At 40.3% G+C, this 15,051-nt stretch overlaps 2 protein-coding genes across 9 annotated transcripts in view; both read right to left on the bottom strand.

The window, feature by feature from the left end:
- ampd2a (adenosine monophosphate deaminase 2a) overlaps positions 1-8,806 on the bottom strand; it is a 29,853-nt gene extending 21,047 nt beyond the window's left edge. For 2 of the 8 annotated variants that reach the window (XM_076110506.1, XM_076110508.1), the window contains exons 1-2: positions 8,692-8,806; positions 8,266-8,318 (exon numbers count right to left, since the gene is read on the bottom strand). Coding sequence is in view for 4 of the 8 variants with exons in the window: in XM_076110499.1 (XP_075966614.1) it covers positions 3,660-4,131 (472 nt within the window). In the remaining 4 variants the exon portion in view is untranslated. Of the gene's footprint in view, positions 1-3,659; positions 7,475-8,262; positions 8,319-8,691 lie in introns of those variants that run through there. The other 6 variants (XM_076110505.1, XM_076110504.1, XM_076110502.1 and 3 more) reach the window with 5 other exon arrangements.
- A 4,333-nt stretch (positions 8,807-13,139) lies between these two features.
- Positions 13,140-14,579, bottom strand: LOC142970508 (G-protein coupled receptor 61-like). The gene has a single exon (XM_076110798.1). It carries the CDS (start codon positions 14,541-14,543, stop codon positions 13,140-13,142), a length of 1,404 nt encoding a protein of 467 aa, XP_075966913.1. The 5' UTR covers positions 14,544-14,579.
- Between the last annotated feature and the right edge of the window lie 472 nt (positions 14,580-15,051).

The raw sequence follows: 15,051 nt of genomic DNA on the forward strand, positions 1-15,051 counted from the left end.
GGGAGAGGTGGGCGTGTGATTCACTGACTCTCTGAGGTCACAGGACAATAAATAGCCGCTCAGGGACCAACCATCAGCTGATGCTGGTTCATCTGTGATCAGTGAGGTGGTTCAGATGAACCGCAGCCATGCGGAGAGCAGAGACAGACCAAAGCAGCATATTTGCATAAACACTGTCTGTCTGTCAGCCTGCAAATCAACCCAGTGAGTGTGTCCAATGGCATGATGAGTCTCGCTGCTGATGTGCGCGTGTGTGCGTATGTTGTAGTGACGATTAAAATGACTTGTGGCTCTGCTGGTTATCTACTTGCCCCAACAACAACAACATGCCCACCTGTTGGTGACACAGCTTTCAAGGCCTTGATTCCTGGTCCTCCAAAATCCTTTTTCCAGAAGTGACACACTTCTTCTGTTCCATGGGAAGCAACCACGCTATTAATAGAAGAAGAAAGCCCTGGAATTTTCCACCCTGGAATTTTCCACCCAAACACAGAGCAAACTGGTCCTCACTCATGCCAAAGACACTGACAACCAGTCACTTGTTTAAAACCTCTGACTTCACAAAGCACTTTTGGTTCAGAGACTCCCTCTGGCGGTGAAATGGAAAAGTGCAGAACAGTACCTATTAAATGTGCCATTAAAGAAGTTCACAGAAAATGTTCTAAACATTCTCACATGTTACCAAAATAAAGTCCTTATTTTTTGTGATACAAAAGTGATTGCTGTATCTTTTAGTTGCTCTTAGACACAACTATGTATCCACTCGTTCCCTCAATGCTCTAAAGTTTACAGTTTCACCATATAAATTATACATTGTGCAGTGGCACTGCAGAGGTTCTGCTTTGTCTCTCAGAAGTAAAGAAAGAAATCTCACGGACACATTTTCAGCAGGAGTAGGCAACTCCTACAATATGCTTTAACGCTCACAATCTCAACTGAGATAATGGGGCCTAGGGCAGTGTCTCCTGGTGTCACAAGTTTCAGGTTGTGCAGGTTAAAGTCTATAAGGCAAAAATGTGTAGATGTGCTAATATGTGCAATAATTTACCCCCCTCAGGGGTAACGGTACAGAGCCCACATGACTTAGAAAAGTCCTGAAATAGAGAACGCACATAAATTCAAGAGAGAAGTCCACAGAGACATGCCATGACGGGAACAGGATTTCTGGTAATCAACCACAACAGAGGGCTATACCACCAGACAGATGAAAGGTACAGAGGGTAGTGTCAAGTTGGAGGCCAGTAAGATAGTGAAGATCACGGTAAGAGCCTCTGTATGAGATCAGATCACAACAGAAAGCGCAGCAGTGACTCATGCAGGAGAGAGGGATTCCCTCCACCTCTCTGGCAGATTTTAAAAGCCTCTACCTCACGTCATATAGCTTTGGCTGCAAAGCCAGGACATTACATATTCTGCTTCATGCGATGCAGTGAAGGTCCAGTGGGAGAGAGCAGCCCGCAGGCAGAGCTAGATTCCTGCAGATGAGTAATCAATGTTTCCACACGCAAACCAACACCAGCAATTGCATTAAAGAACTGTTTCAAAGACGAAGATTCAAATTTGTTCGGAGAAAAAAACCTAACCCTCCGTCTTGAAAGGAAAGATGCCGCGGAGCGGAGATATTTCTGAGGTTGCTACAAGAAGTAATGCAGAAAATAATAAAGGCTTCAGTTCATGACATGGATTTAATACAAACTGCCCAAGCTGCAGCTACAGTAGATTTTTCTGCAGCAGAAATTTGGCACCAACAATGGTAACAGACTGCTGTGGTCAGATGGAAGTATTGTAATGGGTGGCCTACATGAGGCTCTTATGACAGACTGGGAGTGCAGTGGGTTCAGCCGAGCGGCTAATTGAGAGGACTTAAATAACTGCATGGACTGAGAGACCTCTAAGTTATTTATTACTGCAGCAAAGACATGCTTCCTCAGCAGATACGGTATAGTGTGTATCAACATGAGTTACTGCTTGTGATCTGCTGCGGCGTCTCGCAAACATTCAACATTTGTGCCGTGGCTCAGTGACGAGGTAGCTTCAAATTAAATCAATATTAACATTTAATTGCCTCAGATAGATTGCTGCTCTAACGGTCTAGTCTCTCCCCACAGAGATCAGTTAGCATCAACTTCAAAGGTAATCTCAGAGCTACGATCATTTGACCCGTATCCCATTGTGAATAGACAATTACATAAAACTAATTATACTCCACCATGTGCCAGTAAGATACAAGCCTGTGGTGACATTAAAATGCTATTAAAATGTCAATAACAAATATCTTTATTCATAGAACGGCAGCTGAGATTGAACTACTTCACTGTTTAACTTTTATAAATCTAAGTCAAGTCAAGTAATGAGGAACTATAAAAAAGGAATTGGCATTTCCCATATTTTGTTATATGAACTGTTGCAACTCCATTGTGATTGTGTTTAAAAAGTCCAGAAGTCATTGTCACTAAAGCGATCTATAATATGAGACTGAATCAAAGTTCCTCATAGTTATCACATCTGGGATGCTGATGGAGGAATACAACTTAAATGTGATATGATGAGGTTTCTTTTTCTCCACATGGTCGCTGTGTATTCTCCCAAATAAAAATGAGGTTTTGGCCAAACAGTTGGGGGTGGGGGGGGGGGGGGGGGGGGGGGTTGTTGTCATGAGAGAGGTGCAGTTGAAAGATAAAACAATCCCGCTGCTCTGTGCAACCCAAGCTGAGGAGATAAGGAGGAGCCAGCAGACGCATAATAAACTGGGGTTGCTACAAGGGGCCCGTTAAGGGCAAAGTATCCCTTTACAGTCCAGGAACCACCCAAATATTCCTTCAAACTTTATAAACTGACAACTTAAAAAAAAAAAGTGTACCTCCAATGCATGCAAACAAGTTAAATATATGTTAAAAAATAATAACTTTATAGGAAATAATCAATATAATAATGGGGGCATATCCACTTCAGCGGACAATCCACATAACAGATATCTATGCATGTCTAAAAGTATCTAAATATATCTAAAGGTTGTACAATGTTTTTGAGTTTTGCTGTGTCATAGTGTATTTATTGCAGTAATTTATGTATTTATTGTACTAACGTATTTACAGCAGAGTGTCAGTTCATGCACGGTCAAGATTATCGTTTCGTTTACAGACGATTCTTCTTTTTAAGATTTGCTGACTAATTGATGAGTCAATTGCCAAAACGAATCAACAATTGTAGTTATTGATTGATCATTTTAAAGTGCCAAGCATTTCTAGATTCATATATCACCAATAAAAACTAAAAACTGATTATAAAACCAATGTTATCAACGGATTAACCCAGTTATAGACCTAGTTCATTTAGTTCAAATATTCTTGATTGTGAATTGCATTACAGTTCCACACAAGGCAGCATGCTGAATTCTAAATATACAACATCAGTCAAAGCTTCAAACACATTAAACCAAAGTCTCAACAACAGAATAAAAACAAAACTGAGCAAGAAACTGGAGTTGCAGTGGTCCCCGCCTCTGGAAACTCAGTACCCTCCCTGATTGCTCCTGGTGAGCAGCATGGATTCTTAAATGCCACCGCACTAGCATTTGTGCCATTTTTTTAACTCCACATTCATGTAAGAGCCGTGAACTCATTCATTCTTCTACGGGACCCCTCTCACCCCACACTCACCGGGGCTGGTGGTGCTCTGCAGGCTCCCCCTCTTACGAAACGGGGATTTAGGTTTAGGCTTCGCTTGTCCATCATTGTTGGAGGAGGAGGAGGAGGTGGAGGAAGAAGAGGATGACATCTTGCTGCCCGTGCTCCTGTTACTGCCGGAGCAAAGCGAGTCAGAGGTGCGCAGTGGCCAGCAGAGGGAGAAAGGAGCGCTGATGCTGGGGCTCTGTCTCATGGTGGGCAGCAGGACCCATACTGGGCAGGGAGAAGCTCCTCTGCAGAGCTGGCTCCTCCTCCTCCTCATCCTCCTCCTCCTAGCCAGCAGCAGGTCAGCAGGCATGCCGCACAGCGACGAGCCGAGAGGCGGCCCGAAGCTCAGCCGGCCCTCGCTGGGGGCCATCCGCCCTGGTTGCCCTAGCAACCAGGCAATGAGCTTCCTATAGCCCCGATGCAGGAAACAGACAGAGGCAGAGGCAGAGGAGGGCATTGCAGATCAAAGTGTGCAGCTAGCATGACCAGCCAGCGAGCACGGAGACCGACAACACCCCCACCGCTAGCTCAGCACCAACGTGAGTGAAGGACAAAAGTGTTCCACTCGTCTAACAGTAGCAGTTAGAATGAGTATTCAACACAGAGACAGGGATCCAGACAAAGAGAGAGAATACTGATCGTTCAGAGTGGACGAGCACAGAAACCAGCTTAGTGCGTAAACTGACAAGTGAACTCTCAATCTTCTCTTCTGGAAACTTCTGAGGGGAGTCAGGCTAAACACACTCAGCAAGGCCCACCTGACATGATGTATTATAAATAGTGGCAACCAATGCCCAGCGAGGCCAGTAATGCAACCACACGCACAGCTTTCTCTCGTGTGGATCCTGTAGTTTATGAAACACTTCTATTTAAATGTTGTAACCACACAAGCTTCAACAAGTCAGCAGAGCTCTGACTCGTGATGAGCTTTTCTAGGACTCTCCCACACCGACGACAACTAAAACAGCTCAGTGGAACCATCTCAGATTCAGGATTTTTCATGTCATCAATAAACATGTATTCAAAAACTGCATCACATCTACTGTATATTACTGAAGCCGGAGGACACTGGCTTTTGAGCTACAAAAAAAAAGTAAAGATCCCCATCTAGTGGTATGAAAATCTAATACAGTTAGACGTGTTTGTCCGTTCTGAGCACACAATCTGCTGTTCAAACAGCTTCAGTTTATCAAACGGTAGAGACTCTAGACAACATTTTCACTAACATAAGCAATAAACACAGCATTAAGGAGCATCTCCATTATTTCAATGCAGCTGATCATTTAGTAGGCTATGTGTGATCATTTGAACTCGCTGTATACGACAGTATGGAGCACAGTGTACAGGAATACTACTTGGTATAGAGATAGTTTCAGATATACTGTAGCTGTAGTCCATTAAGTCCCCGCAGTGAAGATAACTCACAGCCACTCAATCATTCATTTCCTCGACCACCGTCCTCCATTTACACCTGAACACAACTGAATTGATGATGCAACTACAGGATTATGCTCAGCATGTTTGCATTAATCGGACTGAACTTGATCAACTGTGAACAAAATGCTCAACGACTGTGGCCGAGATCAAACCCCCAAAACGCAAAAACCACACACTGATCTCTTAAAGCAAAACTCAATCGACAAGTTATTCTTTGTTAGACTTGAATAGAGTGTGGCATTATGCTAAAAACAAAGACAATCAAAAACCTGTTTGAACTATGTCCTGACGATTGAAAACAGACCTGTACATACAGTACAACGATCAAATAACTAAAACTCAACCTTTCTGTTAAATAAGATTATGCAAAAACATCTTTCCTCTGTCAGAATAGAAATCTCATTTGTTGGGTGTCTTCTCTCCCTTTTCTGAAATCTGACCCAGTTTCCTGAGAGCGCTGACGCTCACCATCTGGTGCAGCAGCAGCAAAGGGTAAAAAACAGGGGCCTACTTCTGTCTGAAACGAAAATCTTGACTACGCCCTTAACTATGTCACACATTTTGCTCAAACCAAACTACTAACATTCTCAAAGCCTTACCTGGAAGCAGGAGGCCAATATGTTAGCCCGATGGCTCCCGTTATTCCTTCTTTTGGTTTTCTCTTTGCCTCTTTTGTTTGGTTAGGCTTTCCGTCTACTCACCCTTTTGCTAAAAGCAGACCACTGTGCATAACACTGGCGGCTTTGGGAATTTATTTTCCCACTCCTTCTGAGCAAAGCTCAAGGAATTCAGTATTTTGTTTGCAGAGACCATACACCAAAAAACACGGTGTCTCTTTCTATGCATAGCATTTCATAGGAAATGTAAAATGTAAAACACCATCAAACCCAACTGAACAAAGCATCGTTTAATTAGATTAAGTACACGTTGCATTCAAAGGCTGATGTTGCCAAATGCATGAGAACAGCAAACCCAGGAGTGTTTTGCCATTTTACAAAACAGAGCCATGACTATTAAAAGCTTCTGCTAATCAACAGGACTGATAGTAACTATTTGCAAATATTTGTTCTACTTAATGATGAAGTTTTGTACTGCTCTATTACTATTCCAATTCAGTATTCACAGTATGTTAATCTTTGAGAGAGTTTAGTTATAAATAAAGGCCGGTCACCACTTAAAAACATGAATTGGAGATATATAGATATATATGGGATGGTTACCATTAGGATGTTACCACCTAGTGACCATGTAACTGTTACCCAGGGTATTCTCCAAAACAATACTTTTGCATGTTATTTGTGTTATTTTCAAAGCATGTAGTACATCTTAAAAGATAAGTACTTTTACCACAAACACAGTAATATTTATCCCAAATTACTAGTTTTTCCTTATCCAATAAAAGGGTCTATAACAGGCATGTCCAAAGTCCGGCCCGCGGGCCAATCACGGCCCGAGGTCAGATTTTATATGGCCCGCACCTTCTGTCTTAAAATGCATTATTTATATTGTAAAGAGACACTACGAGACCAAACATGCTAATGCTACAACAAGCTATCAGAGAGCGACCGAGCTAGAAAAGTGAAGCAACTCCAAGATAACTTGGCCACACAGCAGCGGTCCTTTTCACATGAAAACATCATCAAAGTAAGCTACCAAGTGGCCATGGTAATTGCTAAACATGACAAACATGACAAAGTTTATCAAAGACTGTTATGAAAATAGCAGAAAACATAATTGCCCCGAGAAGAAGACCGAGTTTGCTAATGTTTGCCTGGCTCGTAACACTGAAGAGCTATCATCAGATACTAAGAGACAACTTGATGTTTTTCGTTAGCCTGTTTCATGTGTGTTGAACTTTAAATGTGAGACAACTTTTCATTACCCTCACTAAGTCATATTTAAGATTGTCTTGAGGTGAGAATATTGATCGGTTTCTATGTAATTAGCTTTTAGATGGCTTGTTCTTTGTGTTATCTGACTTTCAAGATGTGAAAGAAAGGCAGAATAGTTGTTGAGATTTGTTCACACATGAATGCTTACATTTGGTTACATTGCTATTTGCTGTTATTGAAAATAAAATGATTAAATAGCAATGTATGTCTAGGCTACTTGTATTGTTTAAAATAATGTCAGCAGGGACTGTTGACCCTTGGGCATTTTCACATTATCAAATCTGGCCCTCTTTGAAAAAAGTTTGGACACCCCTGTGGTAAAGTAACAATGTCAGGAAGTAAAGTGACTTTTTTTTAATCAACCTGACAAAATTACATTCTTGTGGGAAGAGAAGAAAAGGCAACAATGTAACTTCTTAACATTCTAATAGAATGTAAAGAAGTTACATTGTATCAGAATGTAACTTCTTAACATTCTAATAGAATGTAAAGAAGTTACATTGTATCAGAATGTAACTTCTTTACATTCTAATAGAATGTAAAGAAGTTACATTGTATCAGAATGTAACTTCTTAACATTCTAATAGAATGTAAAGAAGTTACATTGTATCAGAATGTAACTTCTTTACATTCTAATAGAATGTAAAGAAGCTACATTGTATCAGAATGTAACTTCTTTACATTCTAATAGAATGCAAAGAAGCTACAGTGTATAGAATGATTCTATTGAAGTTATTCCTTTTTTAAATGTTTTAGACGAGTCACTAATCACTTTAAAAGAGTGATTATAGCTGATTTAACTTACAGACATGAGATTGATCTTCTCATGTCACTCTCTTTATACAATGATATAAATTCATCCCCGTTTTATCTACAAGGCTACTTGTATTGTTTAAAATAATGTCAGCAGGGACTGTTGGCCCTTGGGCATTTTCACATTATCAAATCTGGCCCTCTTTGAAAAAAGTTTGGACACCCCTGGTCTATAGGGATAGAGGGTGCCATATTTTATAGCTCTTTGAGTATTTTCTATTTATTTTGCCCTATATAAGTGATGACTTCACTATGCAAGTACTATACACGCCACTTCAGTTGTTGCAGGGTAGTGGCATAAAGTACATTAATGTAGATTTAAGTTGCTGGAGGTAAACAGTTACCTTTAGACCTTTTAGGCTAAACGTCTCTCGTTTCATTTTAAATGAACTTGGTAACATTAACATACTGGTTTTGAATGCTATTTGCACTGCATGCAGACTCACCACCTGACATTGTTGAGGACCAGCTGGGAGCAGAAGCAGACGAGACAGGAAACGTCCTGCAGAAAACAGCAGCAACAGAGCACGGTGTGTTACACGCACGATAACACAAGTTCACGTTATCTAGCGAGCTGATACGCTATCAGGAGACAGCTCGGTTACCTCTTAGATATGATTGTAATGACAATGTTTACTATAAAGCTTCATTGGTAAATTGTGCTTTTCGCCTCCGTTACCACGATGACTACGCTGGTTTACAGTTAAAAGTTACAATTCAAACCTCCAGTTTAACCTCCGAAAACGTTACTCAAGTGTAACGTTAAGTTAACGGTTGTTACTTCAGTGAATAACGTTCGCTGTCCGCGTTGCACATGCATTAACAGAATACCCATTTAAGATGGCAAATAGTTAGTTAAAAGAGACACTCTTTACCTTGCTCGAGTGGGTAACGTTAAGTTTTTCTTTCGACGTAAATGCAATTTCCTCAAAAGAAGGAAGGAGCCGCCCGCTCTGTGCGCGTGTCCTGTGTCAGAGGTCCAAAGTCGGCACGCGCTCACACGCTCACACGCTCACACTCACACACACACACACACACAGAATTGCTTCATAAGCCCTGTTTTGAATCACTTTTATTGTGTAGAGCCAGTACACGTGCCAGCTCTTGGGGAATTAAACTGGAGTTGTCATTGGAGACCCTGATGGTCACCAGACTAAGTGTTTGAAGAACAAGGTTACTCAGATATTTTATTCAAGTAGCAATGTAAAAATACTATTGCAAGTAAAAGCCCCATTATCAATGCGTCTCAAGTAAAGTGAGCGTACAGAAGCTTAACCCTGTATTATCAAAAGTAAAAGTACTACAGTATTTGTCATATTTGGTTCATAGTACTGATTAATTAAGGTGTAAGCATAATTTAAATGTTGTAAGAGCTGCTTTGTATGATATTGTATAGTTAAATTTACTGCACAACAATGAATTGTATATAATAATGATAAGACGTTGTCGAGTGAGATAAAAATAGTGGAGTGAAAAGTACAATTTTCCCTCTGAAATGAAGTCAAGTAGAGGTAGAGAGTATTGGAAAAGTTGAAAGTTGTGCCTGAATACATTGCAGACCAGCTGTTAATTCAACACAATGCACCAGTTTTTAAGAAGTGAATTAGCTGTAATTGGCCTTTCATACAATATTTGGTGAATTCCATTGAAGCAACACCCAGACAGACTGTTTGCAAAAGCAAACTGGAAGACTGCCAGTAAAATAAGAATGGGAACACATGTGTTTGCTGACTCAGGGCTTTCAAGACTGAAGTCCAACAATTTCATTAAAGCATGTGTCACTCGTGGTTAAAAACATTGACCGTTATTTAAACCAACAGATAGAATGTTTAATATTTCAGTAAATTCTGTTACAATATGATCAGGATATGGTGATGATATATTCACTGGTACTGTACAATGTTTTAACTTTTAATTTTATGTAAGAAGCTTTAAAAATAAGCAGCATAGTGTTTAAAATGCATACTAACATCATCATTATGTTAAACAGTACAATCATTTAAATAAACTCAAAGATGACTGTATTAGAAATCACCTTATTGATGTATTAGTTACAAATGTGGAAATAATCTTAACCTTTTTGTGTTTGTAATGTTTATTACATTAATGTTATTCCTCTCTCAATGTTTTCTATTTCTCAGATCTCTCCTCAAGTCTCCAATACAATGTGCCTGGGAATGTGGTGGAAACAAAGAAATCATATTGTTGTTTTCTAGCTCTCTATGTCCGCATCCAAGTTTGTTGCTGCCACAGAATCTGGCTGCGATCCTCTCGTCCATCTGCTTTCACTTCTTTGTGATAACCAGCGACAGAAAAACTACTCGAGTCAACGTTTTGGGTTTGTTCAACAACAGCATTGCCCTTGCAGGACAAGGCCAATAACAATCACAACTCATATGAGATTTTGAGAGAACAGCTTTACAGCGGCAGCAGATTACATCTTTCCTGTGGCGTTCTAGCCACCACATAGTTAGATCGATTCTCCACCTTCTTATTTCAGTTTACAGTTTGAGATACTCAAGCAAGCCAGAGGTTGTGAAAGAAATAACAACAACAAAAAAGTTAGCTCCGGTTTAGTCAACAGAATGTATTTTAAGAAGTCTCAAATAAGGATGTCTTGTTGGATTCCCATTAGAGCACGCTCCTCCTCCCGCCCACTACAGCACTGAGAAATGTCACTAGGTAATAATTGCCATGGGGATGGCAGATTCTGGTGAAGCTGGGGGCGGTTAGACTGAAGTCCATCGCTAAGGTGTGAGGCCTGTCGCACACCAGTGTCTTCCAACAGAAATCAATCTGTCTATCTATCCATCCATCCATCTATTTATAGATCTATTTATCCATCCATCCATCTATTTATAGATCTATTTATCCATCCAGCCATCTATTTATATATCTATTTATCCATCCATATATTTATAGATCTATTTATCCATCAATCTATCTATTTATAGATCTATTTATCCATCCATCCATCTATCTATTAATAGATGTATCCATCCATCTATTTATAGATCTATTTATCCATCCATCTATTTATAGATCTATTTATCCATCCAGCCATCTATTTATATATCTATTTATCCATCCATATATTTATAGATCTATTTATCCATCCATCTATCTATTAATAGATGTATCCATCCATCTATTTATAGATCTATTTATCCATCCATCCATCTATTTATATCTATTCATCCATCCATCCATATATTTATAGATCTATTTATCCATCCAAATATTTATAGATATATTTATCCATCCATCTATCTATTTATAGATTTATCCATCCATCCATCTATTTATAGATCTATTTATCCATCCATCCATATATTTACACATCTATTTATCCATCCATCCATCTATTTATAGATCTATGTATCCATCCATCCATCTATCTATCTGTCTCTCTATCCATCTATCTGTCTACTGTATCTATCTATCTATCTGTCTTTTGACAGTTATATCTTTACTTTCTGATGAAGGTCATATCACTGGCTTTGGCCTTTTGAAGTTAAATGTTACCTTAAGGTCAAAGTGATTGAAGTGTATCCTCCCACTCCTCTCTTTGCAATGGAATATGTGGAATAAATGTATTTGTGACAGCAGCAGCCCCATAATGTTGTTAAAACATGAGAGTACATCCAAAATGTTTTACAAACATAGAAATTCTTTATTACAACAGTATCTCTCACTCAAGTTTTAGCCGTGTACTTTTCTAAAACCCATTCATATCATTGCAGTACAGTGGAAATCATTCTTTTATTTTTTTTTATCACAGCATAAAAAAACAATCTCTGAACAAGTGAAAATCCTAACACAAACATACAACATCATTCACAGTTTGGGATATTTAGACGTGATGAAAAGAGGATATAAAGCTCGACAAGCTTTTGATTTTGGATTGGCATTGTCACGCAAAAAATATCTTAAAAACCCTGTATCCACATTACATAAGAACGTCGTTTCAATCAAACATTTCCACATTTATCATACTTATCTGTGCAGGACTGTAAAATGTTTATTTTTCCTGCATGTGAGGTACTGTAAAAACCCTGACAAGCAGGGTAGTCAAACTAAATCTAAATGTATTCTCCTTCCAGGATAAAAAATCTCCATAACTAAAAACCAAAAAAGGGTTGCATACTATCAAAATACATCAGCCTCATTGCAATGAAATTCATAACAAATATGTACACTCACTAAAAAAAGGAAAAAGGGGCATGCTGAGTGATACACACAACTCAAACAGTTTTACTAAACATAACATACAATTTGGTACATTTAACAAATGTAAGAAATAGAATAACATTTTAACGTAATGCAGTGCATCAAAAGAATACACATTTTTAAGATCTGTACCAAATAAAATGTGATAAATACATCAAATGGCAGAAAGCTGGGTGACCCATAACATGAGTCAAGTCAACCTGCATGCTAAACTGGGTCGAGATCTACTTTTTAGGAAATCAAATTAAAAAAAGATGTGTTTGAACAAGGAGAACAAAAAAATTGGTTATCTGTAAACAACTGGTAGCAATTCCATGAGTGTTAGGCCACAATATGTACGTCTGCTAATCGATTATAATCAGATTGGCATAAGGGTTAAGAGTGACATTATCACTGATGACAGCACAGCTACCAATCAAAAGTGACAGAAGTGCTTTTCCCTCAAAGAATCCCTTAAATACTCATAATTCTGTGTATTTTATTGCTGTTTTCTTCAATATTTCTTATAAAAAAAAATCAACTTACCAGAGTCTCAAAAATGATTGATTTGACAGTTACAAATACAGTATCAGTTGGATTTGTGGAACCGTTTCATTTTCATTTCTGAATACCAAAGGTTTAACCGCACAATAATGTAATTCATTTCAGCAATCGTTCCCTATTTTTCAGATTAAAAGGAATTTTCTTATAACATTAATTCAGTTACCTTCATAACATCAAACACATAACTAATGTTTTTATCTTTAAAAAAGGCTTTAACTAGTTACACCAATAGTAGTCATAAAAGTTGTTTACTGTACAGAGCTGAGTGGTTGTGTGGAAGGCCATTTTTGCCATTTTCAAAATCTAGCTGTAATTTCCCTGTTTACAAACAACAGTTTAAAATACATCTCAAACAACTGCATTTAATTGATGAACTGATGAGGCAAAGTGCAATGATTCAAAATACAATTTAAAGTAATTTCAATTAAATGAGCTATCTGTTGGACAGCTTTCAGTATAGAAATAGAGAAACATGTTTTCACAGAAGTAACTCCTGAAACAGTTTACATCTGAAGGATCAAAATCAATCTTATTTTCAGTCATGAAAAACTTAATTGTCTGTATATATGTGGTTGTTTTTTCCCTGCTCAGACTCAATAAACTCTGAAGTCTCCTCTGCAATCTGTCCAGGGATACGGAAATCTATCGGTATGGACTGTGCTAGCTCCGGTTGTTGGGACTGAGCCACGGGGCAGCAGGCTTCCCCTTTAGGGCTGGAGGTGCTGTGAGAGTTTTGAGGATCCATGTTGCAGCCGGTGCCCTGAAGAAACTGGAGGAAATTCTCCTCTATGGATCCTTCACGGCTGGCCAGCCTGTCCTCCATCTCAACTCCTGCTCGATGAAACAGACAAGGCAGATGCTTGCCCAGCTCCTCCCGGATCTGTCTGTTGAGACAGCCATAGAAGAAGGGATTGGAGGTGAAGCAGAAGTAGCCAATCCAGGTGACCACCTCCTCCAGAGAGGCTAGTGTGGCTGGAGGGCTGGCAGACAGTGCTGAATACAGGTGGAAAGTAAAGTAGGGCAGCCAGCAACAAAGGAATTGCCCACCTACTGCTGCCAACACTGCTGCAGCCTTCCCTCCCCCAAAGGGACGATGCGGAGTGGCTCTGCCTGTCCCAGTCCCAGTCCCAGAGCTGGTAACCATCGTGGAACGGCTGCTGAGAGACTCTGACCGCTGCCGTCGAGGCGTGTCCATCCAGGTAGGCAGAGGCCCATGGTGCATGGCTGCTACCCGAGCCACTTTGAACATATTGCAGTACACAACAAGAATTACCAGTAGTGGACACAGGAAATACACTAAAGTAAACAGGGCCATGAAGGCCAAGCGGTTTGAGCCTCCCCCTGTCCAATGTAGTGAGCAGCGCCTGTGACCCTGAGCAGGTGGAGATGGGACTGCCCCACCTCCTCCTCCCCCCACCCCACCACTCTCCAGAAGAGGAGTTCTTCCACCTTGCAGGAACCAAGCGAGCAGCGGCAGAGCGGACATAGCCAGGGCATTGACCCATATCCCCACCAGCACTGACGCTACCAGGCCAACAGTCATTTTTACTTCATAGCGCATTGGGTGTATGATGTAGTAATAACGCTCAACATTGATGACGGAGATAGAGAGGATGGCAGCGCTAACCAGGCACACACTGAGAAAGAGGTAGCTCCGGCACAGGGCCTCCCCGAAGAAGGCTCGGTTTGAGATCATGCCAAGGGGCATCAGCACCAGGGCTGCCAGCAGGTCCACCACGCACAGGTGGAACACAAAGGCAAACTTGTGGAGCTGTGGTGCCTTGGCAATGACCGCCATGACAGCCACATTACTCACCACAGCCAGCAGATCCATGAGCAGCATGGCCAGCAGGGCTAGCGACTGGGACAGAGCCCAGCCCTCAGGCAGAAAGGAGGCAGACATGTTGGAGATGAGCTGTGGAGGTGGGTGGGAGGAGTTCCACGTCGGCTCCATTGAAGCAGGCAGGCAGGAGCAGTCACAGGTCCATCACCCATCCTTCAAAGCCAGAGAGTACGACCAGAAAACAGCGGCTAGAAAATGAGGTCAAAAACTGCCTTGTAGTCCGGATGATGATGCTGCATGAGGTTCAGATTTTGTGATTCCTGTCCATTTAGAAAGTCTTCATGTCTGCCGTCAGTCACAACCCACCCTAAAAACAAGAAGGACATATGGAAATTAATTGTGAATGTGTGTTCACCTGAGTTTGCATGTGTATTCCCCTTATTTGCTCTTTAGGGTTGTATGAACTAATCCTTCCAATCAGTTGCTCGTGCTGAGTTTCACTTTTGCCCCAGCTACAGGTAAGATTAATACACTCGGATTAGAAAATCCTCCTTAGCTTCTCAAATCTCTGTTAAGGCAATTTTTTCTGTTAAAGTATAATCCAATGCCAGTTTTCAAACCTTTTTAGCAACATGCTGAGAAAGCTCAAGGAGTGAAATTATTTTTAACTGTCATAAAT

The sequence above is a fragment of the Anarhichas minor genome, unplaced genomic scaffold (assembly GCF_050575085.1).
Source record: "Anarhichas minor isolate MPS153535 unplaced genomic scaffold, ASM5057508v1 ptg000043l, whole genome shotgun sequence".
Lineage (NCBI taxonomy): Eukaryota > Metazoa > Chordata > Actinopteri > Perciformes > Anarhichadidae > Anarhichas > Anarhichas minor.

Coding starts and splice junctions, on each gene's coding strand:
- LOC142970508 (XM_076110798.1), bottom strand. CDS start 14,543: ATGGAGCCGACGTGGAACTCCTCCCACCCACCTCCACAGCTCATCTCC.